Here is a 14,375-nt window from a genome sequence, read left to right as displayed (position 1 = left end):
TATTAGTGTCACCATACAAGTGATTATAAGATCAATCATCCTCTCCTTCGAGCATATATAGAATGTACTAATTTTACCGACATCATCGATCCCCAAGTTGATGATCTTATGACTGAAAATATTTTAGACTAGGGTAAACACGGTTTTAGGTTTTACTGGCATGATCTCATTATGGCCCTATAACCATTTTCCTAATCTATGATGTTCATCATAATTATAATTAAAATATGATACAGCAAATGACGAAACATAATGCCTCAAGAATATAAAATAACCAATGTCATGCATATGAGTAGGAAGATAATACAGAATAGTCCCATCGCATCACCCATGCGCTTGGCTTGTAGGGCACTATTCTTTCATAGATAATGTCAGCGGTGGCTTCGACGGTGCACCAATGGCGAGGGTAGGGATCAAGGCGCTAGCAGTCCCTCCCCACCTCATTTTTTCCTTCTCCATCTGCTGCTCCCCTAGAACCCCATCTCCTCTCCCTTAAATCAATAAATCCCTTTATTCCCCTTGCCCCTCTCCTCCATCGCTATCAGTGGCCGCCCTTCGCCATCACCTCCGCCTCTTCCAACTCCCCTCATCACTTCCATTTTCCAAAAGCCTCTGTAAGGGTTCGAAGCAAAATAAAAAAAAGAAAGAAAAGAAACGGAGATCTAGGGGAAGGAAAGCACCTGTGAGAGATTTAGGGGGGACCCGATGCCGGTGAGGATCGGGAGGAAAGTGGCAGCGGAGACCGGCAGGAGGTGGCAACGATGAGAGCAGGGAAGAAGTCGATGGAGAAAAAGATGTCGATGGTGACCGATGGGATGTGGCGGCAAGAAGAGTGGAGAAAAGAGGGTTCGGGAGGGCTTGGAAAGATTCTAGAGGAAGTCCACAGTGCACCAAACCAAAAAGAAAAAAAAAATATCAGAGAGAGAAGAGCTGGTGGGATGCTACGTGACGTGCCTAACATCTGACAAATATCGCACCGAGAGAGTTCTGATCTCAACTTTAATACTTTGTATAGATGAGGTACTCAAATGGGATGGGGACGAGTGGGAGAAATTATATTCCACGTCACGTGCACCATACATACAGCAGCACACCATGCCAATCACCAGAGATATTTATCAGCCGACAGCTACCACTGAAAGATAAGTTTGAAGTCCTTAGAAATAATGGATGATAGAGGCCAAAAAGTCCATAGAAATAATGGACGGTAGAGGCCAAATTCCAGAGAGATATACATAACCAAAGATTTTTCATTAGAAAACAGATCTAACTGTAGATGGATGTGCAACGTAGTGCCAATAAAACCAAGGCAGACATAATGGCCACACCAATATTGATTACATGCCAGTTCCCATTGGTTGAAATGGCTGTTTCACTGAAAAGAGCATGACATGATAACAAAGTCCAATTCGATTCCGTAAGGTTTCGGTAAAGTCACAGTCCCCCAACCCTATTTCAGCTTGAAACATTCAAAGCATCCTAAAAATTCCAATCACCCGTCCCTCACGGTAGACATGCAATGGAATTTGCAACTAGATGGTGGCTATAAAAGGCCTCGAACCCTTTCTCAATAGCCACAAGCACCCTAAAACACCTCGGGCCAATCTGAACTTTAGCTATGGAATCCCTGTCATCTCGAAAATTTCTATCCACTATTCTTCTACTTCTAATCCTTTCATTTCTTCTTTCCTTGGCATCATCTTCACTAGCATCCCAAGCGAGAGCCCTCATCCAGTGGAAAGCCAGCCTCCAAAGCCAAGGATCACTTGAATCTTGGAACCTCGATACCAGTCCATGCAACTGGACTGGAATCATATGCAACATCAAACGTCGAGGCCGACGAGTGATCACAGAGATAAATCTAGCCCAAATGGGTTTGGCAGGAACGCTGAATGCTCTTAACTTCTCCTCTCTGTCATCACTCATCAGTCTCAACCTCACATTCAACAAACTCTATGGAAGCATCCCTCCCACGATAGCTGCTCTTTCCAAGCTCACCTCCCTTGATCTCTGCACTAATAACTTCACCGGGATAATTCCACTACAGATCGGCTTGCTAACAAAGCTCAACTCCCTGAATCTTGGTGAGAATCAGATAAGTGGTTCCATCCCTCCTTGGCTAAGTAATATGACAAGGCTTAACTTCTTATATTTATTCGGAACTAATCTCTCCGGTTCTATCCCAGAGGAATTAGGAAGGCTTGGGAATTTGTTGGAGTTGGTAATCAACGATAACCAGCTAATAGGTTCCATCCCTACCAGCGTAGGAAATTTAACCAAGCTTGAAATTTTGTACCTTTATGAAAATCAGATCTCTGGATCAATTCCTCATGAATTAGGAAATCTGATAGAGTTAACTAGTCTATCTCTCTCACAAAATAATTTAACAAGCTCCATCCCCAGATGTTTAGGAAATTTAACCAAGCTTAACATTATGTATCTTTGGGGTAATCATCTCTTTGGATCAATTCCTCATGAAATAGGAAATTTAGTAGAGTTAACTGGGCTAGCACTCTCTCAAAACAATTTAACGGGTTCCATCCCCACCAAGTTAGGAAATTTAACCAAGCTTGAAAACTTGTACCTTGCTGAAAATCAGATCTCCGGATCAATTCCTCATGAAATAGGAAATCTAGTGGAGTTAACTATACTATCACTCTTTCAAAACAGTTTAATAGGTTCCATCCCCACTAGCTTAGGAAATTTAACCAAGCTTGAAATCTTGTCCCTTTATGAAAATCAGATCTCTGAATCAATTCCTCATGAATTAGGAAATCTAGTGGAGTTAACTGTACTATCACTCTTTCAAAACAATTTAACAGGTTCCATCCACACTAGCTTCACAAATTTAACCAAGCTTAAGATCTTGTACCTTGATGAAAATCGTGTCTCTGGATCAATTCCTCATGCAATAGGAAATCTAGTGGAGTTAACTATACTATCACTTCCAAAAAATAGTTTAACAGGTTCCATCCCCACTAGCTTAGGAAATTTAACCAAGCTTGAAATCTTGTACCTTTATGAAAATCAAATCTCTGGATCAATTCCTCATGAATTAGGAAATTTGAGGAAGCTTAATAGTTTACACCTGCAAATTAACCAAATCTCTGGCTCAATTCCTCCGTCTTTTGGAAGCTTAACCAATCTTATTGATTTGCGCTTATTCAATAATCAGCTATTTGGTTCTTTGCCTCAGAAACTTAACAATATTACAAATTTGAAAAATCTCCAATTGATGAACAATAATTTTGCTGGCCATGTACCCTATGACATATGCAAGGGAGGAGTTCTAGTTAATCTCGTTTTGAGCAACAACCATTTTGAAGGTCCAATTCCCAAAAGCTTGAAAAATTGTACAAGCCTAATTAAAGTCCGACTTGAGCAGAACCAACTATCCGGAGATATATATGAAAATCTTGGAGTGTATCCACATCTGTGGTATATTGATTTAAGCTTCAACAGACTATCCGGTAAGCTCTCACAAAATTGGGGAGGATGCCATAATTTGTCGCTCTTACGAATCTCCAACAACAAGATTATAGGAGTCATACCATCAAAACTCGGAGAGTTAACTCAACTATATGTGCTGGACCTTTCCTCGAACAATCTATCAGGGGAGATTCCAAAGAATTTGAGCAAGTTAACTAATCTATTTAACTTGAATTTGAGCAACAACCTACTTGTTGGAGAGGTATATCCTAAATTTGGAGAACTCTCTAATTTGGAGGTTCTTGATCTGTCAGCAAATCAACTAAGAGGAAGGATACCGGAACAATTGGGTAACTGCATGAAGCTTCGATTGCTGAAGCTTGGAAACAATCAATTAAATGGCAGCATTCCCTTACAAATTGGAAATCTAGTGTACTTGAATGACTTTCTAGATCTAAGCCGCAACTCATTTACTGGAGAGATACCACCACAATTTGGCAAACTGAATAGGCTACAAGATCTGAATCTATCACACAATGAGTTGATTGGTCATGTTCCACCTTCTTTGTGTGATATGATGAGCTTGTCATCCATAGACTTATCATACAATGAATTAGAAGGTCCACTACACAACTGCAGAATTTTCCAGAATGCTTCAAGAGAGTGGTTCATTCACAATAAGGGCTTGTGTGGTGCAGTGAAAGGTTTGCCTTCATGTGACTTATCTACAACGAGAAAAGATGATTCAAATAAGCATCACAACCTTCTATTGTTAATTACTGTTCCTAGTTTGGGAACCTTAATTCTTCTATTTGTATTTGCCGTATTTGCTTTGCTAAATCTAAGAAGGAAGAAACACACCAGACATGTTGCAAGCATCAAAGAAGTTGAATTGTCTATTTGGAACTTCAATGGAGAAGATGTATACAATGGCATCATTGAAGCAACAGAGAATTTTGATGACAAGTACTGCATTGGCACTGGGGGATATTCCAGTGTTTACAAAGCATTGTTGCCAAGTGGCAAGTTTGTAGCTGTGAAAAAATTTCATCCACTAGAAATTGAAAACTCACCAAGCAAGCAAACTTTTTGGAATGAAATACAGGCACTAACCCAGATCCGACACAGGAATATTGTGAAGCTTTATGGTTTTTGCTCCAGTGGTCAACATAAGTTTCTTGTTTATGAATACATGGAGAGAGGAAGTTTGGCAAATATTCTTCAAAGTGAAGGTGCCATTGAATTAGATTGGCCTAAGAGAGTGGATGCTATAAAACATGTTGCTTATGCTCTATCATACATGCATCATGATTGCACTCCACCATTAGTACACCGAGATATAACAAGTAATAATATTCTATTTGATTCAGAATATAAGACTTGTATTTCAGACTTTGGTATTGCTAGACTTCTGAAGCCTGATTCATCTAATTGGAGTATGCTTGCAGGCACACGAGGATATTTGGCTCCAGGTACGTTGCAATTACATTTTTGTAATGTAAGATTAATGGCCTTACAAATTTGTTTATGTGTTTTATTACATTATTCAAGATTATGTTAAGAACATCTTTAGATTTATCTCTGTATCATTCACTATGAGATAATGTAAAACATTCTCTCTTCCTATATATTCATATTTCATCTTTCTCAAAATGATACAGACCTATTTAATCCTAGCTCTCCAAAAAAAATAAAGGTAGTATAGCTATGGCACAGTAACATATCAGCCATGCATTAGATACTTCCATGCTCATCAAAGAAACACAATATTTTTTCTTCAAAAAGAGTTATTGTTTCTTTCTTGTTCTTATTGGGATTAGCTAATTAAATGTTATTCTCTAGGACATTCATGCAACCAAGTTTATATGGAGATATATTTGTTTAATTTTTAATACTATTAAATTTTCAAAGCTACAATTTCTACTATAGTATGTAATACATATTAACTATTGATTATGTGCCGACTTGCTTTTGTGAGGGATGGACAACTGAGAATGCCTTGAACTTTTATGGTAAATTAGATGCCCGACATTTCAGTTACAAGTGGACCATACAGCTAATTAAATAGATGAAACTAGCTTTATTAGAAGTTGTTGAGAATAAAAATTTGCTTATATATTTTTCCTTTCCTATTACAGAGCTTGCATACACAATGAGGATTACTGAGAAATGTGACGTATATAGTTTTGGAGTAATAGCACTTGAGATTGTAATGGGAAAACATCCAGGAGAACTCATCTCTATGTTATCTTCTCCGATCAGTGAAAATATCTTTTTGAAAGATATATTAGATCCACGGCTATCACTTCCTACAACTCAAGTTGTAAATGAGTTAGTTGTAGTAGTTATGATAGCATTTCAATGTTTGGATAACAACCCATATTCTCGTCTGACAATGCGAAGTGTATCTCAATGGCTATCTACTACCGAAGCACGATCAAACTCCCAACCTTTGGAGATGATCAAGTTATGTCACCTAATCCAAGTCAAGGTATGATAGAAAATAAATATTTTACCAAAAATAGCCATCGTGTAATTTACAATATCTTTCTTTTGCTTGGTTCAAAAGAGTTAGCAAAACTTGATTTCTCTAGTTTCTATGTTGTTCAGATAAGTTCTTTATGCAGTAGATTCATATCAACCAACTAATTGATCACTGCATGCTTTTATGACGGGAAATTGTGAAGTTATCTTGATTGAAGTAACTTCACAATTAATTTATACTCGAGTATTTCACCGATTCGGTCAATCTAGCACAATAAGAATCTGCCAACTATAGGAATTGTGTTCTCCACGGGGAGATATATTTGTAAGCAGAAGCTCACATTTACTAAGAAAATATGAGAATCGGCATGTTTGCTGGTAAAGGATAGGATAGTTGGCTGGAATACAGGCACCTAATTACCAATTCACGGTGATGCAATGGCGATCACAGCCCACTTCAGCTTATAATCCTATTCAACTGGACCAAAACCGGTCCACATGGTGATCAAATTGGTCTAAGTATCAGGAATTTCAAAAAAAAAAAAAGAAAAGAAAAAACAGTGGGCCATTTAGGTTGGGCTGGTTGTTGTCTCGATCCAAGAAGCTTGTTTTTTGTCTTTTTTTTTTTTTTGGGTAAAGTTAAACTGGAATTGTACTGGACTCTTATCATTTATTCTGCTTGGATCAGGTTGTATTCCTTGTGCCGCTATTGGATTGTTTGATTTCTAGGGCTTGGACATCCCATCTCCCCCCTTCGACTCTTCTCTTTATCTTCTCTATTTCCTTTCTTTTTGTGCTTTCTCATTTCTTGGCTTCAATTTGTACTTCATTTTATTTATCAATAAATTATTATAATAGGCTTCATTAATCCACTCAAAACATATTATGATATTTGCAATACAGAGTTTGAAAGTTTGAGATTCAACTATATAGTCGCATGTGGCTATAGTGATGGAAATGCATTGATATGTGCTTATAAATTAATTGTTAATTTTTTTTTGAAGAAAACAAGAGTTAAACAATTTGAGCTTGAAAATTTGATCAAAAAGAAAATTGAGCTTGCAAAAGTAAATAAAAGTCTGGGCTCATATTGATAACATACTGGTTAATTAAACAAACAGCCCTGATCATATATATATATATATATATATATATATGTGTGTGTGTGTGTGTGTGTAAAAGATAGATAGATAGCTATAGATATATTTTTATAGATATATAGATATAGATATATAGAGATATACATACTTACCTAAGTGGTTTACTAGTTTACTACTGCTTGACTCATTTGTATTCTTTATCCCCAACCATCCAAGTTAGCACTCGACTAGGAAAAAACAACCATTACTCCCACTATATTTCTTTAATGAAAAATAAAAAAGGAAAAAGAATGGCAATGAAGAAAGAATGTTGTATTTCCCAAGTAATTATACAAAATATTTTTTAGAAATTATAGTTATTGAAATTATGATGCACCAATATTAGTACTCAAGTTATAGTAAAATTTAAAAGAACACAAGTAAACACACAACCTAAATATTGCCAGTTTATAGGATTACCCAAGGATCTATACACCTATCACCGATATAATATCCCCTACCATAACTTGTATGTACTAGTATAATGTCCGCTACCATAGCTAGAATGTCCAAGTTCTCCTAAGCCCCTAAATTCCCTGGAAATATCAAGCGCTCAACCTAATAACATCTTTTAATGTCCCCCTCACGAAATCCCCATCTCAAAATTTCAAATCTTCTTGAGCTACATTCACAACAAAATGGTTTTGAAATTAAACTTCCTTCCATGCAAACATTCACAAACACTTCACCAACCCCATCAACGTTTTCAAATCCATCTCTCGTGCAGGAACAAAAAGAAAGGATTAGAATTGAGGTTTCTTTCGGTCAACACGTTAAAAGAAAAAATTCTAAGCGATCGGCCCAACAGTCACTGACGTGTTGTTTCTAGAAGGCACCCGGACTAGTCTTGGGTGGGCCCACCTACACCTCTGCCTTTCTCTATTAATCAAATCACAACCGTTCGATTGGTGGTCCCCTTGTCTTGCCCCTGATCCGATGACGATACTTCATGGTCCGTGAGATCTAAAGAACGGATCAGATTGTTTTGACATCCAGTGGGCTTCTTGGTCTTTCGGTAATTTTGCTGAAGGTTGTCGGGGCCCACCACGGACAAAGGCTGTTATTTGAAGGGATCGCAAAGGGAGGGAGAGGAAGAGCTGCAGAGCAGCTGCGTTTTTGCCCTTTTGGTATCGCTGATTTCTTGTATTCAAGCCCGAACAACGTGAGTTCTTTTGATTTTCAATTCAGAAAGTTACATGTTTTTCTCCTTTTTGATGTTTTGTGTTTTACAAGCATGTTTTCTTTCTCCTGGAATAATTGAATCTATGTTTGATGAGAATCGAGGATTCGATCATTTATTATTGGTTTAAACCTGAAAAAATGGACACTGAGGGTGAAACATGAGTTTTGTTTGATGTGTTGTTTCTTGGATAAATGAAATTACTTGCTTCATTGGTTTTCTTATTTTTTGGTTGGGGATTTCAAGTATTGTGGCGCTTAAGAATCAGCAAGTTGCTTTCTGGAAAGAATTGAGAATTGTGATAGGCATTAGAGATTAGCATTGTGATGAAAAAGTTTAGGTTTTGCTTGTATGTGATCCTTCATACATGGAACACTAAATAAGACTTAAAATCATTGTATTTGTACTGCAATAAAATGCAATCGCCCGTTTATGGATTAACCTCTACTAGACGGTCTTTGCTTTGGCACTATCCATCCAAGCCATGTCAAATCCCTTATGCATCTTTTAGATATTTTAAAGCTTTAAAAATTTGGGAAATAATAACCTTTAATAGACTGAGCTCATTTTGGCTCAAATTTCATCAAGACTCTTGGAAGGAATGAAAATCTTGTCCAATCTGCATTGTCGCTTACACCTCCCCTTCAGGCTTTTGCTTTCTCTCTTGATTATGTCTGTGCCAACACCTCAGCCTGTCACTTGCACTATTAGTCACCATACCCACTGCATTGATCTTGAAAATTGTTAAGAGTTATTCAATATATCATGGACCTAATTTTTATTTTGTCCAAGTTTAAATTGTGGGTGACCCCTAAGTTAAGGAAAATGAGGGCCCTTAATCAATGACTCTAGTTATCAAAAAAAGAGATGGGTGCTTGGTGGAGTCTGAATCAAGATTATATAAAGAAAAAAGGTGGGTTATGACACTTCTATGAAGGCATAACCCACTGGACCCGTGTTGTCACTGAATTCCCCTTGTTATCCATGTTCTAGTCCTCATGAACCCAACTAAAATAGTCTAGATTATCTCAGATAGTTGGAAAAAAATCTCCAATATTAAATATCATTAATCTTTTGTGTTGTTTGTTTGCAGAATGAGAAAGCCTGTTGAACCTGTTGAAAATATTCTGGTAGAAGGTGACAGGAGTGAGGAAATACAGAGTTGGGAGCGATCAATATTTGCAAGACAAGAAAGTGCAATATATTCAGTCAAAAGAAAACAATCTTTGCAGGCTCGATACATATATGGTTTTATATTCTTTCTAACAAACTTATGGGCTTGGTTTGTTCGTGACTATGGGCACAAATTTCTCCATATTCTTCATTGTAGGTCGTTATTCAGTCCATCATGTATGCCTCTTCATATTGAGCATTTGACAACATATTAAATAAGTTCATGCTTTAGTTAATAGTTTTGATATGCACTTCATAACTAGTATGGAAAATTACTCTAACTGTGATCCTTATACTCAGATCTGTTACTTATCGACTAATAGTTCCAAACTCTGTATAGAATGGAACGGACAAATCCTTTTCAATTCTCTTATCCATAACCAAATTATAATGTACTCAAAACTTCCATGATATTAAAATTTTCTTCTCTTGAACCATTTTTAACTATCACAACAGTCCTAGTTCAATGAATAAATAATTTTGTTTGGAGAGGAAAATGAATAATGCATGTTTTTACAGATATATCACTGGTATATTAAATACCTTTCTAAGTTTTCTTCGAGAAAAGACTAAAGAGTATCCTTGTAATTGTAATTTGCTATAATCCATTTGCTTATTTTATTAAGAAACAGTTAGTTCAAGTAATCTTAGAAGCATAACATTTTTAATTTTTAGGTTGCTTATCTTACACCGGTATTTTAGATACCTTTCTTTCTTTCTTTCTTTTTGGCAAAAGACGATCTTTGTACTTGTAATCTCTATTATCCATTTCCTTATTTTATTAAAAAAAGTTAGTTCCATTAATCCGGGAAGAGTAGCATTTTTAATTTTTAGGCTGGTTATTTCACATTGAGCAGGAGATGTGCCATATGATTTGCAGGCTTATTATCATGTAAATCATGCTTTCACATTTTCATTATCTTTCCAGATATTACAGCATGTGGAATTGATGGTGGTGAATGTTTTCATGCTGCAGGCGTGCTCCGTATAAGCTTAGGATGCTTCATATCCTTCAATAGATACAATTCAATGGAGCTTCCAGTTTTTTTTTTTTCCTCTCTCTTCTAGCTAAAGTCTTGCATATAGCTATTCATTATCATTATTATCAGAATATGACATACTAATTGTTTCAAATAATGTCCTTCATGGCTGTAATTCCACACTTACATTTTGTGGAACAAGTGGTTCAGTGGGTGTAAACTTCTGAAAAGTTAATTTATTAGGAACCTTGACATATATTTTCAGATATTTTTCTCATTTATGTTTGTCACTACATTTAGAGCTGAGAAGCTGGAAGAAGCTCGCAACTCATGGCATTCTAGATGTTGGGCTTTAAAGGTTGCTATATATCTATTGTCAGTGATGGCTCCATTCATCATCCCTTCAGGTTTCATCCAATTATATGGTATGCTAAGAAGTCATCGAGCATGACATTTTTTTACTGAATGCAATTGTATCATCTAATTTAACATGAAACAGTTTATGTAGTTTCTCTAGATGATGGAGGTTTTTTTCCAGTACATATTTAATCTACAAAACGGTATTACTGTTATGCCAATTTTTTCTATTATAAAACAGCGTTTTTTTTTTTGCATCACAAATCATAATGTCAAAAGGATGCTAAGTTGTTGAACTTTATGCAGAGCTGCTAATATATAAACCTTGAACTAATATTTCAAATTTTCTGCATGTCTTTCCACCTTTTGACACTAGGAAGCTAATTTACTGAGAATACTGTATGTGCACATTAATAAGATGTGTGTGTGTGTGTATGGGTTTTAGTTCTCTGTCCACCATGAAGCTAGGAAAAAAACAACCAAAAGAATTTTCCAAGGGAAAAAAGGACAGGAAATAACAGCTACTTTACTTTTTTCCTTTTGCAGGTGAAGTTGCTCACATAGGTGCAGGGTAATTTTGTAATCCTTCCATGTGCTTCTTATTTATGTAAATTCTGATGATGCCAAATACATTTTCTGCATGCATCCATGTGTGAATTTGAAATTGAAATTGCAGTTATAATCTTGTTTTGTGACAGTTATATTTATTTATTGTATCTGTCTTCTTCAAATTTCACACTTACAGAATTTTCATTGAAATTGCTAATGTAGAATTTGAATTATATCAAAAGAAAACATCAATAAGTGATCAAAGAAAATAGTTTTAATTACAATTGATGATAAGTTGCCACTTTTCCAAAAAAAAAAAATATTCTATTACATTTACATGTCTTTTATGTATATTATTGACAAGTCACTACCTAGATAATCTAATTTTGTGTTTCATCTCCCTCCTCAATGCGAAGATTAACTTATCATGGTCCTCTATTTCCTTTTCTTTTCTCCACCCTGCCAGAATTTGAATATCTTAATTTTCTGTCAATTGTTTCAACCAATTGTTAAGCCCTGAAATTTGTTGCATAGAATGGGAACAAAAGTGGTGGTGGGTGCAGGAACAGGAAGCATCTTGTTGCAATATGTCAAATGCTTAACCCACATAAGATACATCTGTCCAAGATGCATAAGTTTGCAGGCCCACAGATACATGCTAAACAGTTTAGTTAGCTTAGAAAAGGATGATCTGTACATAGGTTGTCACGACAATCAATCTCCTCTAGCTTTTGTCATGCTTGTGGCTATGTATACATTTTTGTCTTAATAAGATGCTGAATGATATTATTTTAATTTTTTATTTTATTTAGCTTGGGATTAAACTTATGATGCTCTATAGGATAGCTGGTACATGTCTTGCTAAATATATGGTTCAATATGGACTGAAGTAACAAACCATGCTGGTCCCTTCTTGCACTGTATCATACTGGTAAGATACCAGAACCATACACGCATTGAAACCATACCATAATGCAGGGATGGAACCATGATGTCTCTTTTGTTGTAATGGTTGTGTTTGTGTTTTGGGGGAGCTGGGGGAGGCTTGAGGGGCATTTAATTTGGTTAACCAATCCATAGTTTAGTTAATGAGGATCTACCTCTCTGAGTCCAGTCCTGTATCCAGTTCACCATGATGCTAGATATCCAATAATAGGTTTTGCATGAACTAGGAATGATTGTTGACTTGATAACATGGTTTGGCCTACTCTTGAGTATGGGCATGAGTGTGCAATGCACAAATCAAGTTAAATGGTACAATCCAGCTTCAGCTAGTGTGCCTAGACTCATTCCATTTATATGGCTTGGAATTTGACCTTGCAATGGGATTTAAAAGATGGACTCTTGGATTAAAACTCTATAGGGAAATAGACAAAATTGTAAGCTTTACATAAAATACTGAAAATTATGAACTTGGAGATTAGTATAGCATAAGGCATCTTATGAAGTGTTAAAGACACAAGGTTTAGGAAGGCATATAAATATCTCAAAAAAGTTTATAAATTGTACTATAACTTGAATATGATTTCTAAACTTAATATGTATATTAAGAAAAAACCGGTACCAAAGGGACAATGAGAATAAATTCAAATTGAATGAACAATTGATAATGAATGTTTAACCAAAAAGGAACTGGAGCAAGCAGCTAAATTTTAAAATTTTTTGTAGCACAAAAAGAAGAGGCAAGTGACAAGCTTGAGGCTGGGACTTGCAATCAAAAGGCATCCTCGGCTTGCTGGTCCCATTGGCTGACCAGTGATAGGCACGAAACTTTCATCCTTGCTAATGCAAGGTAGTTTATTGGCTGACAATTGCTGGCCATCAGATCACAGGTTGATTGATTAGTGCATCCTGAGGCTTAAGCCTCAGGATGGTGCTTGGTGGGAGCTCATTGAGAGTCTTGGGTAGCTGAAGGTGCAAGATACTTTCTGGTTGGCACTAGGGATAGAGAGGTCAGGATGGCAGAATGCTGATGCTTGGAAATGGGTCAAATGGAGTATGTAGGATATGATTCGTGTGAAAAAACCATGGCTTTGATATTATGAAATGTAAAGAGATTTGTTGGATTCTATGAGTCATTTTATTATAGTAGGGTCAAAACCAATATGTGCATCATATATGTTGCCACCTATGAATGAAGAAGCCACATCAAATTTATTAAACTCTAATATAAGACAATACATAGAACATGCATATTTCATAAATTAACTGTAATGGTTTTACTGTTTCTTTCTTTGCTAGGAATCCTGAAGAAGTATTTAGTGAAATATATGTTTAAGCTGGTTAGTTTATAGCCATTATGTTCTCGTGAATGAAAATGTATGGGATGTTTAATGAATATTTGGCCTTGTTTTACTTTTAATTGTATAGGATCTTTCTTCTTCTCCAGCTCATAAGCATGATTCACTTCCTCTCATGGTGTGATAGTCAATGGATGCCAGATTTGCAGTCTAAAAAATGGTAAAACATTATCTCCACAATCACAATAATGCATTTGATTTTTCCTCTTCCCTCTTTATATTCTTAATCACTGAGGTTTTGCTTTTTTATTGACAATGACAAAATAAGTATTGACAATAATTATTGGATTTTTGAGTATTTGCAATTGACAATTGTTGTCTTATAATTTGTTATAGATCACCAAAAGAGCTATTTTTGCTTAGCATATGGAAAAATGGGATATTACCAAGATGACCTTATGCACTGTTATTCTTTTTCTCAAATGATATAATCATATACCTTATATGTAAACCAGAAAATTTAATATTACAAGGGACCAGTGAATATCTCCTAATACATTTTAAATAGCAGAATTTTGTATAAGAAGAAACAGAGGGATAACAACATCATACACCACTTCCTCCAAGGGACATGTGTCATCATCTAACCAACTGATAAACATTCTCCTTATGTGCCAGACATTCTGGATTTAGTAGTCATGAGAGAATGATTGTAGAAAGGTATTGAAATTATAAAGATTGTTTGGTCCTCATGAATCCGTTTGATAATGAACAATAGGTGTGGATGACAATTATCAGTCGCGGCATCCAGCTGAACAACTTTTGTACAAGCTCTAAACCCTAG

At 36.0% G+C, this 14,375-nt stretch overlaps 1 protein-coding gene across 1 annotated transcript; it reads left to right on the top strand.

The window, feature by feature from the left end:
• The first annotated feature begins 1,598 nt into the window (after positions 1–1,598).
• Positions 1,599–13,755, top strand: LOC105037841 (uncharacterized). The gene is made up of 9 exons (XM_073245338.1): positions 1,599–4,901; positions 5,568–5,920; positions 6,323–6,414; positions 8,083–8,214; positions 9,326–9,558; positions 10,334–10,414; positions 10,655–10,810; positions 11,289–11,313; positions 13,662–13,755. The coding sequence occupies exons 1-9, from the start codon at positions 1,619–1,621 to the stop codon at positions 13,753–13,755; spliced, it is 4,449 nt and encodes a 1,482-aa protein (XP_073101439.1). The 5' UTR covers positions 1,599–1,618.
• The last annotated feature ends 620 nt before the right edge of the window (positions 13,756–14,375 follow it).

The sequence above is a fragment of the Elaeis guineensis genome, chromosome 11 (genome assembly GCF_000442705.2).
Source record: "Elaeis guineensis isolate ETL-2024a chromosome 11, EG11, whole genome shotgun sequence".
In the NCBI taxonomy this organism is placed as follows: Eukaryota; Viridiplantae; Streptophyta; class Magnoliopsida; order Arecales; family Arecaceae; genus Elaeis; species Elaeis guineensis.
This window is presented reverse-complemented; position numbering and strand designations above follow the sequence as displayed.

What these genes read in the sequence shown, in the direction of transcription:
- LOC105037841 (XM_073245338.1), top strand. Translation starts at nt 1,619, where the DNA reads ATGGAATCCCTGTCATCTCGAAAATTTCTATCCACTATTCTTCTACTT. An exon ending in ATTTCTCCATATTCTTCATT is followed by an intron (nt 9,559 to 10,333) that starts GTAGGTCGTTAT and finishes TTATCTTTCCAG; the next exon opens with ATATTACAGCATGTGGAATT. An exon ending in AGGTTTCATCCAATTATATG is followed by an intron (nt 10,811 to 11,288) that starts GTATGCTAAGAA and finishes TTCCTTTTGCAG; the next exon opens with GTGAAGTTGCTCACATAGGT.